General features: G+C 39.8%; 2 protein-coding genes across 3 annotated transcripts; both read right to left on the bottom strand.

The window, feature by feature from the left end:
* Positions 1-2,587: 2,587 nt before the first annotated feature.
* Positions 2,588-8,081, bottom strand: pycr1b (pyrroline-5-carboxylate reductase 1b). Of its 2 annotated transcripts, none has more exons than XM_044114388.1 (9): positions 7,951-8,081; positions 7,348-7,441; positions 6,781-6,851; positions 6,496-6,675; positions 6,224-6,331; positions 6,015-6,128; positions 5,050-5,142; positions 4,591-4,754; positions 2,588-3,553 (listed from the first exon to the last, which is right to left on the bottom strand). In XM_044114388.1, the coding sequence occupies exons 2-9, from the start codon at positions 7,412-7,414 to the stop codon at positions 3,376-3,378; spliced, it is 975 nt and encodes a 324-aa protein (XP_043970323.1). In that variant the 5' UTR covers positions 7,415-7,441; positions 7,951-8,081; the 3' UTR covers positions 2,588-3,375. The 2 variants fall into 2 exon arrangements, with proteins under 2 accessions (XP_043970323.1, XP_043970324.1); XM_044114389.1 differs by having other exon boundaries at positions 8,022-8,040.
* Positions 8,082-12,166: 4,085 nt separating this feature from the next.
* On the bottom strand, positions 12,167-19,745 carry LOC122829645 (myeloid-associated differentiation marker-like protein 2). The gene is made up of 3 exons (XM_044114390.1): positions 19,065-19,745; positions 17,000-17,370; positions 12,167-16,411 (listed from the first exon to the last, which is right to left on the bottom strand). Exons 2-3 carry the CDS (start codon positions 17,278-17,280, stop codon positions 15,760-15,762), a joined length of 933 nt encoding a protein of 310 aa, XP_043970325.1. The 5' UTR covers positions 17,281-17,370; positions 19,065-19,745; the 3' UTR covers positions 12,167-15,759.
* Positions 19,746-20,545: the final 800 nt, after the last annotated feature.

Below are 20,545 nucleotides of genomic sequence, written 5' to 3'. Positions count from 1 at the left end.
CATCATTCGCCATTATGCACCTGTATTGCCTGAATACATCCGGGAGCCTATCTCAAACCAGCACAAAGTGGCGGCTGCTAATCCAAAAACGTAGCAGCCCCGAGCACAGGAACGGGTCCAAATATCTAAAAAAAAAAAAAAAAAAAAAGCCTTAAAGAGCAGCACTCTGCTCTAGCTGCTCTCCTATTAAACCCCAAAATATTGCTGCTCTTTGTCCTCTACTATCAAACTCTTCGAAAACTCTCTACTATTGAGGTTTTAAGCTCACAAGCAGCCAGACGCAGAGAGGAACGTTTCTGCATTCCCACGTTGCTTTCATGTTCTTGTGAAATCTGTTTCTTCTGAATCTACTTAGGGCAGAAATAATCTTGGAAAGTTTTTACTTTTTACGAAAAAAGCAAAGCTTAAAAGTTACTAACTTACAAGAAACTTTTCAGCAAACCACAGGAAGTTGTTTTAAGTCAATAATTCCTTAAATATCGATTTTAAAAAAGTACTACTTCTACACTGATTATTTTGTTTATAAGACTGTTTCCCAATTTTTTTTATTGGTTTACGGCAATAATAACATTGTTTATTTAAGATACAAGGTGCTTGTATCTTGCTAACAAGTTACGTGTAGGCCTACATTAATTTGGTATTATTTCAAATGTACTGAAATATTTGCACTGGAAACTAGACTAAAAGCATTCTGTAAGAGACCCTGAAGAATAAATTTGTTCTTCAGAGTTTTCTCCTGAAGCTTTTATGTAATTGTGGAAAGTTACAGCCTGTGGTTATGCTGACCGTCCGAAATGTTACACCCCATTCTTGAAAAAGCTTTTGCTTTAAAACAATAACAACGTATTGAGCCAACAAGTTTGGTCTCGTTTTGGTAAGCTTGAAAAAAAATAAATAAAAATCTCCCGGTATTTTTTGTATCCACGTAGAAAGACCTGAGCGGCCATCGAGCGCTGCTGACGGAGGCCTTCTAAATCCGGACTGTGTTTCCTCTTAAAACAGCCAATCACAGCTCACCTCGGGGCTATTGAAGAGCACAAAAAATAAAAACACGTTTACGCTTCTTTTTTTTTAAGCATTTCGGTGCTAATTTTAGCAGGAGTGGATTTGATTGGAAAGAATTTAGGAGGCGCTCATCCACAGGAGGAGGCAAAAATAAAAACACCACAGAGATTCAGCTGGCGCGCGAGGGGGAAACATGTCGCCGTAGCAACGCAGTTAAAGCTGTTTACTGATTATTATGGAGGAGAAGCTATATTTAATCCAAGGTTAGGGTCAAGTTAAAGTTACTCTCAACTGGCAGTGGCATGAAGGTGATTTGATCCTCAAACTGTTTATATCCCAGGCAAGTTGATTAAAGAGCGCCATCTGGAGGACAGATTGGAAACATTTTAACTGATGAACAGATGCGCAAGAAAAGCTCATAATTGGCATGAATTTATTAAGTGTTTGTACGTGATGCATTTGAATTGTTTCTTCCTCAGAGTGAAATCAACAGCAGTGATGTAAAAAATGAAATTGGGTGTTTAATTTATTGCGGTTCTATACAGTTACACCCAAAATTTTAATATTTTTCTTAGCTGAAAAGTACGTTTTACCAACATGCTTCTTCTGACTTGAAGCAATCGTGCCAGTGGAAACAATTTACCTTTACAGGCAAACCTCTAATCCGCCGTCATCACTGAATAAATCGTTATCTGTCTCATAATAAACTGTCACAACATCGTGAGTTTGAACAAATATGTAAAAAAGACATTTTTTTTTTTAATAAAAATTTATTCACCATCTTCAGGGGTGATCGTAACTAGCCTGAGCTTTCATGACAGGATGGTTTGTGGTGAACCAGCTGCAGCATATCAGAGAGCAAGTGATCATACACAAAGTGATTGACAGCATTAAGACCTGCCTTCTGGTTCTGATTGGTTGTTTCTGAGCGAAGGGTGCATTTCCGTAGATGGCAGGAGAAAAACTGAGAGAAGCTAAAAGAGCAAAATTTTTTTCACATCTGTCTCATATTACACTGTCACCACATAGTGATAGTTTTGACAAACGTGGAAAAAAAAACAACCTATTTATAAAAGTTACATTCTGCAGCTTTAACGTTCAGATTGAGGCTTGGAGAAGATCATCTATAGTCTGCTTCATCCGTCCCATAACCAGCTTGGGATTATTCTCCCGTCGGAACGAACAGTTACGTCCGACGATCTGACCCAGTCAGTCACCGTCACCGACGCAATTTCCCATCAGATGAAATGTGGCAAAGGAAATTGCCCCAACAGCAAGAAGTGTTTCAAGCAGACAAGAAAACCGAACTGAATGTTAAACACAGCAGAGGCAGCATCATGCTATGGGGCTGATTTGCTAGTCTGGCTTTACAAAACAGCCAATGTTTTGCGACAAGAATATTCGCGTTACAGAGTAAGAGCTCTTTTTTATTCATAAATTAAAATTACTGGAAATAATGCTAAAAATGTTTAAAGGCTCAGAATCCATTTTTTTTTTTTCTAAAAAAACTGCAATGAATTTACTGTGGAGAAAACAAATATTATTCAGAGAGAAATTCGTTAATATATGTAATGAACTGTGCTTTTAAATTTACCTTATTTAAGCTTTATTGTAGCACTTATAGGTAATTACATCACATTTGCTGAAAAGAAAACATAAAAATTCTCTTTGGGCTTTCAGAGAAATCATAGGATGACAAAATTAGTGTTACATGACAGAAAAAAAACATCTGTTTGTTTTGTTTTTCTACAGGGGACAAAATCCCTGACATATCATTGGATGATCAAAACGTGTTCAGTCTCTGTTAACTTTATGCCAAAAGTAAAAATCTGGAGTTAATGTGGAACATGATGGAAGTATAAGGCTGTAAGACAGCTGATTCTTCTGGTTCCTCTAACTCAGTGTTTCTCAATACCGGTCCTCACGCCCCCCCTGCCCTGCATCTTTTAGGTGTTTCCCTTCTGCCACACACCTGTATTGAATATGTGGGTAATTAACAGGCTTCTGCAGCACTTGATGGTCATGAAATCATTTGAATCAGCTGCTCTGGAGTAGAGGTACATTTAAAACATGCAGAGTAGGGGGGGCTGAGGACTGGAATTGAGAAGCACTGCAACTGGACTTGTGTTCATGTATAGTCACAGTAGGAGGCGCCAGCTGTGCAGAATACTCCTGTGCCTGTGTGAAATGTATGTGTTCCTGGCTCTCGTATGAATAAATAACACCAGAAATGGATCTGTTGGCTGTTTTCAAAGCAGTCCTGAGTCCAGTTTAAATCCTACGGTTGGACGGGGCTTGGAGACCCGTTTGTGAGTCTGCCTGTTTAGGCGTGAACCTGCAGCATGTCTGTCTCTCGGCGTCTCTCTGCTCTCAGTTCTTCTTTTTGATCCCAGATGTGCGGTTGTTGAAGAGGTTGAGGCCCGACCGGCCGTTCCCGCCGGCGTCTCCGCCGACTGCGACTCCGGGTTGCTGCAACACTTTGTCCAGGGTGGTTTTCTTAATGGCTGCCGGAGAGATGCGCTCTTGGTCCGCAAGGAACTGCAGCTCCCTGCATGGAGAAATAAAAACAAAAAGATTAAAAAATAAAAAGCCAAAAAGATCACTTACTTTCAAATATTTCATAAATGAAAAAAAAACAAAAACAAAAAAACAAACAAAAAAAACTGAGAAGTGTGGGAGGCTTTTGTATTCAGCCCACTTTACTCTGTTACCAATTACTGCCTTCAATAGTCAGTTAATTAGTAAACAGCAGGGCTGAAACAATTAATTGGATTAATTAAGATTAACCGATTATTGAAATTATCGTCAGCTACTTTAGTAACTGATTTTTAACTGCAGTATTCAGACTGTAAAACATACTATTTGCTGAAAGAACAAAATACTCAGAACAGTAATTAAGCCAAAAATGTACAAACAATAAATACATACAATTTTCATTTATGATGAGAAAAATTGCTTCTTTATTTGTAAATATGTTGAACCTAAAATTTTTAACTTCACCTGGTTCCAATTCTGTAAAAAGAAAATCTCCCATTAAGCACATTTTGCTGTGAAATTAATATGTTAAAAAAACCCACCAGATTAACATTAAGTCAAGCAGTAAGCTTTTCATGTGTTGATGTTAGCAGACGCATCCTTAGCTAAAAATGATCAAGTATTTAATAAAACAATTCTACTTTGTTGCATACTAGCCAAGAAACTTTTTATTTTCTTATTTAAAAAAGAAACTGAATTATTAGTTTATTTGCATTTTTGATGCATTTCAAATATTGTATCAAAAAGGCTGAAGTGGTTAAATGAAAAATCTGAGTTCGATTTAATCTGGAGAGCAGAATGGGCAAACAGTTTGGCCTCCAAGTGCAAAGCTGCCAGAGACGACACAAAAGATCAACTGCAACAAAATGTGATTCTACAAAATTAAAGTTTGCTACAAAATAAAGTGTGAAAAGTTTAATTTGTGTATGAATACTTTAGCAAGACGCTCTAAAATTGGATAAAAAAAACCCAATCATGTTTACAAATAAAGAAGCATTTTTTTTTTCATCATTGATGTGAAATATGGATTTTGTGATGCGACAGCCTCACCTGGTCCTGATGCATGAAGCCTCCACCGCGTTGATCAGGAGGCTTCTGAAGCCACCGCTCTCCAAGAAGTGCAGGGCGTGGATGGTGGCGCCCCCTGGTGAGCAGACGTTGTCCTTCAGCTGGCCGGGGTGCTGCTCAGAGTCCAGCAGCATCTTGGCTGCTCCCTGAGGAACATCAGGACCAACAGAGCTAGAACAAGTCAAGCTCCAACCACAAGAGCCGAAATCATTCTGACATTTCACATGGCGATAAAAATAAGTCAAAATGCCAAAAAAAAAAAAAATCCTTTTGTGTTAGGTCAGAATCTACTACACCTCTTAGTTTGTCTGCAGTATCATTAATACTGAAAAGAAACGTTCCTCTCTCAGTCATTTTAAATGCTGCGAGACATTAATGATCTTTTTTTTTGCCTCTTAACATGCGGTGAAACACCTGATGCACAAACATCAGAGAACTCACCAAGAGAGCCTGAGCTCCGAGTCTGACGGCGAGCCTCCGGGGCAGACCCATCTTCACTCCTCCGTCTGCAAGAGCGTCCAGGGCTGTGAAGGCCTAGTTAAAAAAACCCAACAAAAAACGCAAAACCAAAGAGAAGGACAAGTTCAAGCTGCATTACTAATATCTGGGATTCATCTGTATGGTTGCTGTATTCATTATGCTGCCCTCTAAAAATTATTGTTTGACAGAAAAAGTCGAGATTTGCCATCAGGAAAAAAACTGCCTTTATGAAACCGTAACATCAATAACTTGTTTACGCTTTGGTCCTTCTTTCAAATTTAACGCAAAAATATGTTGTTGATTCTATGTTGCATTGTGTTTCTGTGTTCGATTTGATGTAAAGCACTTTGAAATGCCTTGATGCTGAAATGTGCTATACAAATAAAATTTGATTGATTGATTGATATCTTTAAGCTTATTGATGTAAATGCTGATGGGCATGGGCAGAAGGGGTCTCCTGCAGTAGTCTGTGTTACAGCTATTATGATGAAGCCTCTGACTGAAGACAGCAGGAAGGATTTAAGATGTCAATATAAAGTTATTAACAAAACTGGGCTCCTTCCTGCGTTCTTACAAAAAGCTTTAACTAGATAAAAGTAGTTCATTCATTCTTCTTCTCTCTCCATATTTCTGTATCATTTTAAAGATATAGCACAGTGGTGGCAGCATAGTACTCTGAAAAAAATGAAGTTCCTCAACTTATATTTAAAGCCTAGATGTAGAATTTAGATTTTGATTAGGGTTGAAACGATGAATCAAATTAATTGTGCTTAATCGATTATTGAAATAATTGTCAACTAATTTAGCAGTACATTAATCAATAACTGGAGAAGCAGGACTCTGAAACACACCAAAATAGAACTAATCGGGTGGCGCTTTTAGCTTCACCTGGCTCAAGTTCTGTTGAAAAACAGAGCTTCACTCACGTAGGCGGGTCCACTGCCACTCAGTCCAGTCACGGCATCAATCAGGTCCTCCTCCACCTCTGTGCAGAACCCAACACTGGCCATCAGCTGCTCCAGCAGCTTCCCATCCTCCACCTTAACCAAAACCATTTATGTGCATCGTCAATGTTCAGCTCTGCTTTTCAGATTACATTCATCAAGTCATTATGTTTTCCAAAGAGGAATCGGACCTCTGCATGCGTTCCCGTGGCGTACACGGTGGCGCCCTCTCGCACCACGACAGGAGTGTTGGTCATACACCTCATGACTCTGGGAGCCGAACGGTGCTGCAGCAGCTTCTGCATCAAGCAGAGAAGAGGAAAAAAAAAACACAGTAGGTGTGTGAAAAGAGAGTCACAACAGAGCTTTAACCAGCTCTCTGAAAGGAGGGATGTAGAAAAGGATCCAGGTCGTTGGGGAAACGTTCCAACAGCCTGCATGTTTTTAATGCTAAAGGCTTTACTTTCTCTATGGAGCTGATGGTAACGCCTGCAGCGCAGGAGACGATGAGATGGCGGTCTTCGATGTCCGGTCCGATCTCGTCCAGGACAAAGGGGATGATGTGGGGCTTCACAGCCAGAAACAGAACGTCGCTCCTGTTGACCGTTTCTTTGTTGCTCGTGGTCAGATTCACCCCCATTTTCTAAAGAAAAAACAGGAAACATGGGACTTTTTAAAAAAAATTTAAATTAAGAAAGGCACATTCTTCGTTTCACGCATTTCAAAACACCACACAGCTAAGCCTCACCCTCAGCCCCGTCACTGTGGGCAGGTCTGTGTCTGGGGAGCTGGCTGTGATCCTGTGGGCTGCGATCACACCTGAAGGAAAGGATGAAGAGTTGATGAACAAACATTCAATTAAGTAGGGCTGCACAGGTTGATGCAAAACAGGAAGCTACTAAAAACAATATCAGCTGATCTGAGATCACTTTATGATTCTGTTTGTCCATTAAACAGGATTCAGAAACTATTCCCACAGTAAAATTCAAGCAATTTTCAAGGTAAGTTTTCAAACTTTTCACACTTTGGAGATAAAAGCAATACAAATGAACTAAAAAACGTATAGCTGCACTATTTTATGATATAATTATTTATGTCATTAGTAATATCTTTTGATAGTATTGTACATTGTGCAGCAGAAAAAAAATCTAACAAAAATAACACCTTTAACACTTTACTGGTCCGAAAAAGCTAAAAAAATGAAATAAAATCAAAAGAGTGCTCGCCCGATGTTTTCTGAAATTTAGCAATTTTGAAAGAAAGAAAAAAAAAGAAAGAAAGAAAGAAACAGATACATATTTGCAAAAATTTTTACCTGCGGCAGTGAAACCTTTCACAAGTGCATGAGCCAGCTGGCCTGCTCCAATGAATCCAACGCTCATCCTGACAAATGATGTGGCGTTCACGACCTGTCCGAAAAATCAGACAGATGCTGCAGATCAACATCTGTCCTTTTTAAAAGTAAAAAAAAACAAAACAATGATAATAATAATAAAATATGGCGGCTTCTATACATGCTTTCAAGCCAAGCCTGATTAAAAAACTTAAAAATAAAGATGATGGGAATAGAACATGAGGAAAAAATTCTTCAAATACTCCATGAATATTTTTTAGAAGTAAATTATTTTACCTGGGAAGAAACATTACTGATTTACAGTTACGTTCATAACAACAAAGGCATGATTTATTTGATTCTCAGTTCAGAAATAGCTTCTAATGAGCCAAAATAAAAGATACATCATTGTAAACTGTGCTACGGCTAAGTTATACCGTTAACTCCGTGTAATACCATGGAGTTAGACCAGCTAGTTTCTTCCTTTTATCATGCTAGCTCTCCGGAATGCACCGGGTAGCCTTTTGCTAGCCGGGGTTTCTGGAGATTAAACTACTAATCATTAAAAACCAACAAATGTCTTACTGTTGACGTTACAGATGAAGAGACAATTGTCGACGTGACCTTTATTTCTCGGGACACGAAAAAATACCCACTTCTTGTGTCAACGTGGCTTCCACCTTTTTTTTTTTTTACTCAACCCCCATGTGCGCTGTGTACGTAAAAGGAAAGGGGATTAGACCAATCATGAACAGACGTTCCGAGGATTCGACCAATTAAAATGGGTAATGTAAGACGTGGGCGGGACATAATGTTCGCTACGCCCAGTTGCATCATTCCTCTGAGTTTTAGCGCTAAAGAGGATAATGGTCAAGCACAGTGATGTAGAAAGTAGGTCATGTTTTGTAGAAAGCATTGTTTGACTGCAAAACCTATCTATCTATCTATCTATCTATCTATCTATCTATCTATCTATCTATCTATCTATCTATCTATCTATCTATCTATCTATCTATCTATCTATCTATCTATCTATCTATCTATCTATCTATCTATCTATCTATCTATCTATCTATCTATCTATCTATCTATCTATCTATCTATCTATCTATCTATCTATCTATCTATCTATCTATCTATCTATCTATCTATCTATCTATCTATGCGAACATAATACATGAATACAAACCACTTTGTCGATCAATCAGTTAAACTTTTTTATAGACCATTTTCATACAGAAAGAGCCTTAATTAGGCAGTAAGACAAAGCAACAAAGCCAAGAACAACTTTTGAGTACTCATCTTCTCGAGAAAATAGATGTTTCCAAAACAAAACTCATGAGCTGCAATATATATGTTACAGAAATTGTATCAAATGATAGAGAAGCTGTGAAATCTGTAACAGCTTTTTTGTTTTAGGTATGAGCGTTAGCATGACTCCCTCATGTGAATTTTTGATTTCTGTCTACATTGACTGCTCAGAGGTGCTCCATACAAACTTTTTGTGAAACCTGAACAGTGAATCTGCCCGTTTTTAATTTACATCCCAGCAGAGCATCATCTTCTTCACTGTGTAGACATTAAAAGGATCAACGCTCCTCTCCAACTATTTCCTTTAATGTCTCTCATGCCACACAAGGCTAAATTTACTCTAGAATTATGAAGTTGGTATGTCTGCTCCCCTAAGGTACCACATTTATTTCCTCACAGGAATGCAGACTTGGGGTGGTGGGCTGTATGTTCATGTCTATATTTAAAGCCAAATGCAGCTGATGGCCCGGGACCATCAGCTGTTCAGATCCTCGTCAAGTCAGTCGGACTGGAGCAGAACTTCTTGTTCTAAAACAAAAATACAAGTAAAGTCTAAAACAATGGATTTGGTTGAGTCTTTATGCCATCTTCTGTCTGTCGGTTCACCTCTACTCATCTGACTGAGTTTTAATCTTGGTTTATTTAATAAACCGGTTCCTGGGCTCAAATCTCAACAACGGATGTTCGATTGGAGTGTGTGGGTTTTTAATTTGCATTTCTGGAGTTTCCCCCCCACAGACAAGCATGATCGTTTATTTATGGATTTTTTTTAATTTTTTTTATGGATGGATCCATAAAAAAGACACAAACAAAGGAAGTTCTCAGGTCTCTCAGCTTGGTGTTGAATGAGACCTTCTGCCTGTACAGATGTTTAAATTCAGTTTCCCAAAGTAAGTTTTCCTCCTCTTACAGTTATAGTGGCTATCCCAGCCTTTTTTTTTTTGTTTTTTTTTTGTACGATTTTCTGTTCTAATTATTTAAACAAAAATATCATCAATCTAATTTATTTTCTGATTAACTGAAGGTGCAAAAGCACTATATATATAAAACTTAGTTCACACCAGGTGAAGCTCTCTGCAGTTTCTCTCTGCGGCTCTCCCTCTCAGTCTGACTGACGCCTGTCCCTTTTGACCATGACTCGGACTCTGTGTGAGCGCCGAGGCATGACATGACGTTGCTGTTGTTTGATAAAACACTGAAAGATTCCTAAAAATGACCCGAGAGCAGGAATGTATTAAACTGGCAGATTTAGGAGAAATAGTCACGACAGATTGTTGCTAGCGGCAACTGAAGGCTTGAGTCGGTGTGTTTTGGTGCATGTGTGCAATGAAAGCAGGTCAGCAGGCAGAGAGGTTTGCAGTTTTCAACTGTCAGAAACAGAATCTGAAACAAAATCCATGAAAATCACACTCTGTGATCGCTACATGATTAATTAGAAATTTATTGCATGAAATAAGTATTTGATCGGTGAGGTCTGCTCACCTAACTGACCTAAATCAAGAAGTGACAGTTATGGGGAAAAATAATAAAAAAATTTTTAATGCACTGCATTTAAATTTAAGCTTTCAAATGTTTAAAATCATTGTGTCACAGATACTGACTCCTCACAATTTCTCAACACAACCCCAGAAAATGATTCCACCTGAGTGAAGTCGGCCCCTCACCTTCTTCAAATTAAACAAAATTGGTGTCAAACGCTTGTGTTGCTTTGTGCAGCAAAAATGTTGCCGCTCTTACTTTAAAGATATTTAAATAACATTTCAGGGGTCATCAAAGGTCAACCAGCCAGTCCACATTTACACAATCAAAAGAAATATGGTGTCAATAAACTATGCTACATTTGTCCTGTGTTTGTGCAGTAAAAAAGTATCGTTTGTCATTAGTAAGAATAAAAATAACATGTCCAGAGGTCATCAGGGATCAACCTCTCCCCACACACATTAACAAAATCAAAGAAACTTCATATAAATCAATTGCTCCATGTTGATTTGCTCCAAATTTTGTAAATGTGGCTGGAGGGAGGCTGACCTTTGATGACCTCTGGAAATATCTATCAATACCTTTAAAATGATAGCAGTAAAAATGAAACAATTTGCTGCGCAAACGTTGCACAAAAACACAAATTTTGTTTAATTTGAAGAAGATGGGGCCCAACTTCACGCTGGTGATTATTCCTAAGACAACATGAAAATTAAACACACAAGGAGCAGAATCTCAATGAACAGTCGGAAAGCTCAAAGGCATGAAGTAAAAGTAAATGTTGCTTACAGAATATTGCTTTTAAAGTTGCTATAACAAAAGTACTCTCTCATCAAAAGCCTCCGTAGTGATTGTTATCTTTCTAATTCTTCTTTTCCATTCATGCCTGGAATAGATCACACAGAAGTGTCACCATTTACTGTGGCGTGTCAGCTTCTCTCCACAGTAATCATCCTTACATGTGAAGTTGTCATGAATCCACTAAGAGAGAAAGAGAGAGAGGATTCAGATGCCGGCAACAAGCCACACGACATTTGGTCAAGCCAAAGCCCGGATCTTCAGGGAGGAAACTGCATCAGCAGCCGATGACATCAGAGATTAGTCGTAGACCAGCCGTCCCCCGTCCCTCTGTGCGGAGATCCAGAGGGGACAGCCATGATGGACACCTGTCACAGCTCGTCTCCGTCTGCAGAGCGTCTCCGCTGCTTGAGACGGAGACCGGCAGGGATGGAAGAGCGCTACGCATGAAGCAGCTGCTAAAAACGGGGGAGGGGGTCTGCAGTGACAGACGCTGTGCTGACACCGACTGCGAAAGCTTTCATCGCTTTGGTCTCTAATTGTTTGCAATTACACATTAGTCTCCGATTTTCTCTCTGTAATTCACAAATATTGGCAGAATGAGCAAAGCAGCAAATCTCTAAATCACACAGTGACGTCCTCGGCAGTCTTAGTCAGATTTGAACAAATGAAGCGGCCAGCTGGTGTTGGATTCACGGCTGGATAGCTTTACAGGAGGTTTGCTGCTCCACGTTCACTTTCTGACAAATCAAACTCACTGAACATTGACTTAAAAGAATAATATGATACACAAGGGATGTTTCAGCAAAGTTTCCATCAACACGAACCCGGACAAATCCGCCACTGAGCATTTTTTCTCAAACCTTAAAAGTGTAGAAAGTTGTTTGCTTCAAAATAATCATGACTTCCTGTTAGGAATTAAACATGGAGGACAGGAGGTTTACTTGCGTAGACGGATCCTGTAGAAGTTGAATGTCTGGGTGGCGCTACTTTTAAATAGTGTATTAGAATATAAAGTTAATAAAACACAAGACGACTTTGATTGGGAATCATGTCAAAGCAAGTTTGTGGACATATTAGCTCATTATGTTGGGCAGAATGTAACGCTCAGAACCGTAAACATCCGTTTTCCACAAATACAGAGTTTTGTCAAATGTCCACTTTGGGCATAATTTATTTATAAAAGTCAACTACGTTTTTGTGCGGATGAAAGGATAAAACGCATAAAAATGTATTTGCTTTCCCAGGTATCCAGTTTGCATGGACTAGACCTTGGATGACCAAAGCAAAAAAAAAGAAAGACAGAAAATATTGAAAAGAGCATTTTAATGTATGAGTCTAAGCAGGAGCAGATGTGGAATAAATGGGGAGAGAGGCAGTAAATAACACTTCACACCACACCAGGTATTCATTTACTTTTTCTCATTTGTAAAATAGATTTCACAAACCAGAATTGTGTTTTTAACAAACTAATCTTTTCATGAGACATGCCTGTCTCAATCTAAAGTGTTTGGTCTTTCTTTGTTTGTTTTAAAAATTAAAGGTTCCATTAATTTCTATAACTATGTTTTAGAGAATTTGTGTAATCCATCCCAGTTTGCCCAGTTTGCTCCACGCCAACAATTTGGCAGAACTCTACAAATCAGATGCCAACTTCTGTGATATCACCCTCCACTGGGGTACAGTCACATTTTCTTAGACTCAACTGCCATATAATAAATTTTTTTTGTTTTAATTATAAAAAATATGGCTGGAAATACACATACACATTGTGTCTTTATCCTTAATATCTGTAAAGTTTATATATTTATAAATTATGTCTGTATGTTGTGAGTTCTTTCTTTGTTTTCACCATGTCTGTGGTTGGTTCTGATTCCTCAGCAATTTTCTGTTTGGGTTTTAATGTAGTCATTCAAGCAGTTTCTTTAAATGGCTTTGCAGTCATAATATTTCTCTGCCATTTTGTAAAGGACTGTCTCTGCTTCAGGTCAGCACATCAGCTTATAAACTCTGCATGTCTCTAGTTTAACTTCAGAGATCATTTGAACAGCCAGAGTACGTGACAGGTTTGACCTGGCAGGGCCATGTTTGGAGCGTAAACACACAAAGATTGCTCGGACACGTCGACCTTGTTGTCAGTGTGATAATACTGGTGCGTTTCCAAACGTGGTGGTTCAAACTGAAGGTAATCTGGAGAAAACATTCCTTTGCTTTCTTTCTAAAAACCGCTGTCCATTTTCTTTGTGCGAGTTAAAAAAACATTACCAAAGCAGCTTTGACATCAGGAGCTCCCTATAAATGCGGTGTCACTGCTTCAGAGTGACTGCAGACGGCTGGTGTTTATTTTCGGCAGTCTGTGAATTGCAGGGTGTGGGGTTTGCAGATGGCAGGGACAGCAGAGATGCCATTACCAGATGTACAATTTATGCTGCACACTTTATGCGTTATTTTCACGGACAATGAAACTGCAGGACAGTGTGTGTTAATCCACAGACAAAAAGTGTCGCATTTAGATGGTTTACTTATGTATGTGCAGGTCTGAGAAAGCTTGGGCCAGGAATGGGTCAGGGGATTATTTAAAGAGGCAGGATGTCATTTCTGTGGGTGTCGCGTTGGAGAGGAGAAACTCCTCAGCAGTTCTTTGGATTGAAGTGTGTGTGTGTGTGGGTGTGTGCGTGTGTGTCCGTGTTTCAGGAGCGGTGGCCTCCATGCATGTCAGGAAAAGTCACATTATTTCAAATATCTCAGATGGTTGAGATAATTTCTAAACCACGGTTTGTCTCGAGTTGAGTACAAACTTTCTTTTCCGAATTGTCAGACGTTAATTCTTAGTTCAGTACGTCATCATCTTATGAGGAATATTTATTTCTTTATGAAACCACAAAGAGGCTTGGGACCATTTCACCCTTTTGGCAATTAATTCCCACGATTTTATGCCCACATGTTGCTATTTAGGGTATTTCTTCTTCTGTTTATATTTATTTCACCCATAAACAAACTTTTTTCATTCCCATATTTTATGCTTAATTATTGTGTATCAGTTTATTTATCAAGGTTGTATTTGATGTCCTACAAATACAAACAGCAATGGGTGTGAATACTTAAGGACATATGATTTTTTTATTCCCAAACCACCCTTTTCACTTCCTTTGTAAAAACAGGTTAAAAAAATAAATAAAAAGGATGTTACAAAAAATGAAGACAAAGTGAGCAGGTGTGAATACTTTCCAGGTGAACCGTAAAAAAAAATAAAGTTCTAAAATGTCATGCATGATGTTACATAATGGCAAGCTATTCTCTGGTGTTTTTATGTTGCATCTTTCCTGATGTTGGCAAATTAATAGGAAATAATTTCATAAAATTAAAGAAACAATAAATATGACAGATTATGACCCGTTGATTAAAATAAGTGAAGTCACGTAATCAAACTTCCTCACAGCACATTCTGGGTAAATTATGAACAGTTCATTTAAAACCATTGGCCATGAGGGCCGGCAGCAAACGTGATCAATAAGAACATCCTGGCACAAGCCGCTCCTTTCTGTACATCAAAACATGGGATGCAAAAATCTAAAACGACACAAGTGTGAAATCACAAAGAGAGGAAATGATTCGTAATCCTCCTCATGTCGAGAACAACCAGTGTTGTGTTTAAAAAAATCAGTCACCGCTCAGAAAAGAACCCATTTCAAACGTGGTCTTCAGGTAATGTTGAAAGAGACCCAATCGGGTTCAAATTTCTTTACCTGAATGAAAATAACAACCCAAAAATGTCTGACATGTAGTCTGAAAAATGTGACTTCTAACCAGCGACCAGCGGAAAACTTCCTACACGATGATACATCCATCAGGTGATATTTGCTGGATATTTTCTGTATTTCTTTTATCATATTTTTTTTTTTTTTTTAAACGCATGACCGTCAGACAATGTTTTATAATTTCACTCCCGATAATTGTTCTCATCCCTCCATCTTGAAGCACACACAGCACACACAACATGTCCCCTTTGTCAAGTAAAAAAAGATTGAAAAGAAAACACAGGAGCACAAATACAAATTTTTGGAGAAAATTGGAAAGCCTGAAGAAGTTTTTAACAAAGCCACTTTAGGACAGTGTGAGTCTGACTGTTTGAAAGCAAAATGTAAAGAAACAGAGAGGTAATATGTTCCCTGTAGCTTCAGACTGTTCTTTTTCTTCATACGGCCAAAAGACTCATAAAGATAATAAAAAGGTGAATTTATTTAGTAATCTACATGTGCTACAGTTTTCTTTATACAGGGCCGGATTTACAAGGCTGTGGGCCTTTGGGCTGGAGTCAATTTTGGTGCCCAATCCACTGCATCTACCAATGCAAATTACAATACATTAATATGTAGTCACCTACATTAATCGATGCATTTAAGGTTTTAAATGGCGGGAACAGCATGAAGCAGTGATCCATGTTGTTGCCCCCAGAAATACTATAACTTCATAAATTTCCAATATTTGAGTATCACATTTATTTATAAAAATGCCCAAAACATGAGCCTATAAATTGTACATAAAGTACAAAAGCAAAACATGTATTCATAAAAAAAATAATAATTATCTGGGGCCCCCAGAAACACGTTGAGATCTGAGCTTCTGCCCTGTAAGCCATTTCTAAAGTCTGGCCCAGGTTTTACAGGCGATCCTGCTCTGCAGCTACTGGCACCAAACACAAGAAGTATCCTAGCTTTCTGAAATGTTCATGTGAAACTGGAGTCATGTCTGTCAAGGTGTCATTATTTCTAGGTGGGTTGAAAGTTTTTAGGGTTCTGAGTGATTCTACACCCGCGAGTTGGTGGGAACGCGTGATGAAACAAATCGGATCCTCTGTGAGTACAGCAGGTCTGTCAGGTAAAGCCCAAAATTCACACAGGAGAACACGGCCACCACCACTTTGCTGTCCCAAGGACACTTCCCTTGTGGACACGACGAGGGTCTCCATGGAGACCCATATTTTGAGTCGAAGCAGAAAACTGGCCACACCACCGAGGCGCTCAAGTAGAGCAAAACCTCCAGGAAGGTGCACACCACTACGAAGCGATCGAAGGGCATGCACCTCACAGTTTTGGTGCGTTTACAGACGGTCATCATAACCACAAGGGCGGTGAGAGCAAAGCAGGAAGCGTACACGACCACACAGTAGATTGTGGCGGCGTAACGCGAGAACTGGCTCCCGTTGGCCAGAGCGCCAAAGATGATGCAGGCGACGAAGGCCTGCACCACTTTCAGAAGGCCGGGGACGGTAGCCATGTAGCCCACCACGATCTGGCCCGGTCTGGCCCGGCACAGGGCCACTTCGGCTCCGTAGGCCAGAGTTCCCAGGATGGAGCAGACGGTGACGGCGATGCGGAAATCTCGGACTTCACAGCCTTCGTACGGGCACTCGGATCTGACGAAGAACAGCGGGTAAACCACCGAGGCTGTCACGTACCTGCAGAAAGGAGGCAGGAAGACGGGTTCATCTGTCTGGTTTTTCACGTCATAGCACACTCAGGTTCAGCAAGTCAAGGCAAGAGCAAGATCTTAAAACTGATTGATTGATGGTGATGATTTTCTAAATCAATTATATAGCGTGGCTAGGAGGTAGGCGACGCGGTGCATGCTGGAAATGTCACAAGGTCATCACAGCTCAACAGGGTGACGCATAACATCACAAACACTCATAACTTTGGAGAAATTGAGCGATCGGTCGGTTGGACATCCATCAGTCCGAAGGGAAATGAGGGAAACCCAGACATCTCTTCCCCTATGGACGCTCTCCAGCTCTGGGGGAGACCAACTAGAGGGGATCTACAGTCTATACCTGTTTGTTGATTTTGATCCTCGTATTTGACAAAACATAATGTTTACTGATTGTTTCCTAATTGATAAATGGAATAATATTCATGATGCAAAGCGCTTTGAACTGCCTTGTTGCTGGAATGTGCTATAGAAATAAACTCGAGTCGAATATTGGGGGTAAAATCTGGAGGTGAATGATTATTTCGTGAGTGGACCTCCAGTGATTTCTGTCACCTACATGAGCGTAGCGCAGGCAGCCCACGTGACCGTCAGATTGTCCCAGGACACCCGGAGGCAGCTGTAGAGACGGGTGGCGTCCAGGAAGAAGACGGCCGCCGACACGGCGAAGCAGCAGCACCAGGCCGCCATGCAGAACACGCCCTGCGACCCGCTGTACCCGGCACTGTGGGTCACCATTGCGATCACAGCACATCCCATAGCTAACTGACAGATCCTGGCGCCACCCAGGGTGGAGCAGAGAGCCCCCTTGTTGAGGTACGGACTCCCCTGGGAGTCCATGGCTGACAGGAAAATGACTTGGCGTCCAGAAACAGCTCGACGTTTCAGGCCCTACACAGGTTTGTTGAGGATTTTCTTTCTTCAGGACATCTGTGAAGCAAAGAAACAGGGTGACATTTCCGTCATATTAAGAGTTGTAGGGGTTTTCTTACATTTCTATAACTGGTTGTACGTTCCCTCATTTTCTATCCAGTGTGCGACTCCTAGTTTTATAAAGTGCTGACTTAAAACAAAATGTAGTGTAGAAGTCATGCGAGTTTAAAAAAAGGTGATGTAAAAGTTGAACCACTGTAGATCTAGTCTTTTAGATCTACAGCCAGGTTTTGTGACTTTGCTTTAGTGAAACATGACACTCAACTAGATATAAAAATAACGATTTAGCTTCAACAAAACGATTCCCAGTCAGGTTTTAGCTGGAAACTTGGCACGCAGTCGGTGATCGGCTGAAGAATGATGAATATCTCAGGTCTTTGCTGGAGTCTCTCCCATTTCCGAATGACTTTCAGAAACATCTGCTGCAGACAGTTTTTCAAACCTGCATCCTTTCTCACATTATCAAAACTGAATGCTATGCCAGGCTGCGTTGTCAAACTGTCATCTGTGGTACTTTCTACTGATCCAATGAAAGAAATGGGAACAAATTACCTGAAGATACGATACAAAATGGATGATAAGTAACTTCTGTCTTGACTCAACCCTTGAGCTTGGAACCACTTTATTTTTCAATTATTCAAATGTCATGCTGTTTAACAAATTATGTAAAAATAAAAATAAAAAATTACTTTTCTTCTTGGGAGCAAAACACAATGGATCTGAAAAATAAAATAATTTAGAAAAGTCAACCAAACACCAGATTTGTAGATCATGATAAAACATTTCAAAATGAATTTGTAATCTTACATAAATCCTGTAAAATTCAGCTGAAAAAAAACAACAAAAAAAACAAAAATGTGTTAATAGATGGAATAAAACAGAAAGAGCTTCAATAAATCTGCACAAGCTTAAACTAATATTGATTTAAATGTAGCATTCAGTCTACTTCGGTGAGTCTGAGTTCTGGTTGGAAACTTCTGCAGCTCCTCAGTTTCCTTTTCGCATTAGTTTCTGTTTTCATTCATTTTGAAGATTCTTTTCTGTCTGTTCCATTTTTATTTATTTATTTTTTTGCTCTGTGTCATGCTACGTAACGACTGGAATTTTTATGCATCCTTCTCCAGACTGAGACATTTGCACAGTGGCATACTTTAGATGCTCTATAATTTCTCTGCATCCTGCAGCTTTAGCTCGAGAAAATTAGTAAAAAGTAAGTGAAGGTAATTTCATTTATGTAGCACAGTTTCAGCAGGAAAGCAGTTCAAAGTGCTTTACACGAATTAGAAAGAAATACATCAAAACGACAAACCAAAGGAAAGAAGTATAACCCCTTGTTTAAGGATGAGTAGTGCGTGATTTATAAACCAGTAGGCGTTTCTCTGGATTCCTGTTCTGATAATGTTGATAATGTTTCTCTAGATTAACTAATAAGTGTTTCTCTGGAGTTAAGTTTGTTCTAATCCCTGCTCTGGATTGAGTGAATTGTATAAACTAAATATTTCTGTTCTGCGTTGCTAAGCAGAAGAAGATAAGTGTTTTGAACGACTTCATTTTGGTCTCAGCTATTTCAGCCACGCCGAGATTTATTTTCGTGTCGATGAATCACAGCATGCCGAGACGGACACAAGGGGAAACACGTTTCAGAGATCTCCTGTCAGAACTCGGTCTGGTGCCGGCAGTGGGACACTCACCTCTCGGCTGACCGATCCCCCTCGATCACATGAGGCAAAAGCGCTCAAAGTTCTTCAACAAAACGACTTCCACAGCTCCGCATCATCAGCGCCGGGTCCAGACCCAACGCTCAGCGTGGAAAAACTCCACAATCCACTCCAGGTGAAACCTTCCAGGACCAAAATCCATGCTCTCATCTTCTTACTTTCCCCGAGACACACCCCGCCTCGCACACTTTCTCCTCCCAGTGTGGTGAGGAGGGGTCGCTGCTGGTCAGCGGGAGCAGAATGAAGGTTATTTGGGGCTGGGCCGTCCCCACGTGAAGAGGTGCAGGGCCCACGAGGCTGGGTGTGGAGTCAGAGGAATGCCGACACATTCCAGACCCTCTGGATTTCTAGCTGACCACATGAACACTGTCACTTTAAAATACAAAGATCGGGATTGACATGTGACGATTTACAACGGCTGAATAAGTCTGCAGATGTTAGTTAGGTTACAAATTTCAATAAATTTTATTGAGATTCTCTGTTACGGACTGAAACAAAGAGCATAACTGTGACGGGACAGAGAATATTCACTGTTCAAGCTATCATGAGAAAATGGAGAGCATGAAACGTATGCAAACCTACCAAGACGTGAGGTCCATCTGAACAGGCCAGGAATTAAAGAAAACCGGTACGAGGCTCATGGTTAGTCTGGAGGAGCTGCATAGGTCAAAGCTCAGGTGGGAGAAGCCGTCCACAAGATAATATTGAGTCTTACCATCCAGAAACGTGTCTTAAATTGAGGATTGGCAATAAGAAAGCTGGTGACATCAGCTTTCAACAGCTTTTACCATATTAAAGCATTAATTAATATGCTTTAATATGTTGCATATTAAAGCGTGAAAATGGTCTAGTCAAAGTCCAGACCTTAATCCAACTGAGAATCAGTGAGAGGACTTTGTGTCCACAGACTCAGGCTCATGTACTTTGGAGGGGTTCTGCTTTTATACAAAATCTTGTGACTCTTTCATTTTCTGTTGTAGGTTAAAGTCCTTCCTCTACAAATGAACCTGCAGCGCAGAACTCAAAGAAAACCAGAAACCGATGGAAGCCCGATCCGTTTATCTTTATTCATTAGAGCTGTAAGATTTCGGATAGATCGGTTTATATTCATTTAACACATAGACTAAAGCTTTGCACAACTGTAAATACGTTCACAGTAAAAGAAAAAACACGCTTAAAAACTACGATCCAAAAGGTAAATCGTTAGCAGCTGTTGTGAGTTAAAAAGCACAACGAACGTTACGCAGAGCCGATTTTAAAATATTTTCCTCAAAGCGGAGAAAACAGCAAATGCCATGTCATCCTCACTTTAAGTAAACTCACTACTTAAACTAGAATCAAGCCCTTTGGCTTGATGATGTAATTTGAATGAATAAAAACTGATTTCTGTTCATTTTTTTAGGTCTTTGTCTCCCCCTGCTGGTGTCACGCAGTCTTGACAGCCTCGGTCTAAT

The sequence above is a fragment of the Gambusia affinis genome, linkage group LG04 (assembly GCF_019740435.1).
Source record: "Gambusia affinis linkage group LG04, SWU_Gaff_1.0, whole genome shotgun sequence".
Taxonomy (NCBI): domain Eukaryota; kingdom Metazoa; phylum Chordata; class Actinopteri; order Cyprinodontiformes; family Poeciliidae; genus Gambusia; species Gambusia affinis.
This window is presented reverse-complemented; position numbering and strand designations above follow the sequence as displayed.

Coding starts and splice junctions, on each gene's coding strand:
- pycr1b (XM_044114388.1), bottom strand. CDS start 7,414: ATGAGCGTTGGATTCATTGGAGCAGGCCAGCTGGCTCATGCACTTGTG. Junction 6,852..7,347: donor GAAAGGTTTCACTGCCGCAG/GTAAAAATTTTT, acceptor CCTTTCCTTCAG/GTGTGATCGCAGCCCACAGG. Junction 5,143..6,014: donor GTGGCAGTGGACCCGCCTAC/GTGAGTGAAGCT, acceptor TTTTTTAACTAG/GCCTTCACAGCCCTGGACGC.
- LOC122829645 (XM_044114390.1), bottom strand. CDS start 17,280: ATGGACTCCCAGGGGAGTCCGTACCTCAACAAGGGGGCTCTCTGCTCC. Junction 16,412..16,999: donor GCTGCCTGCGCTACGCTCAT/GTAGGTGACAGA, acceptor TCCTTTCTGCAG/GTACGTGACAGCCTCGGTGG.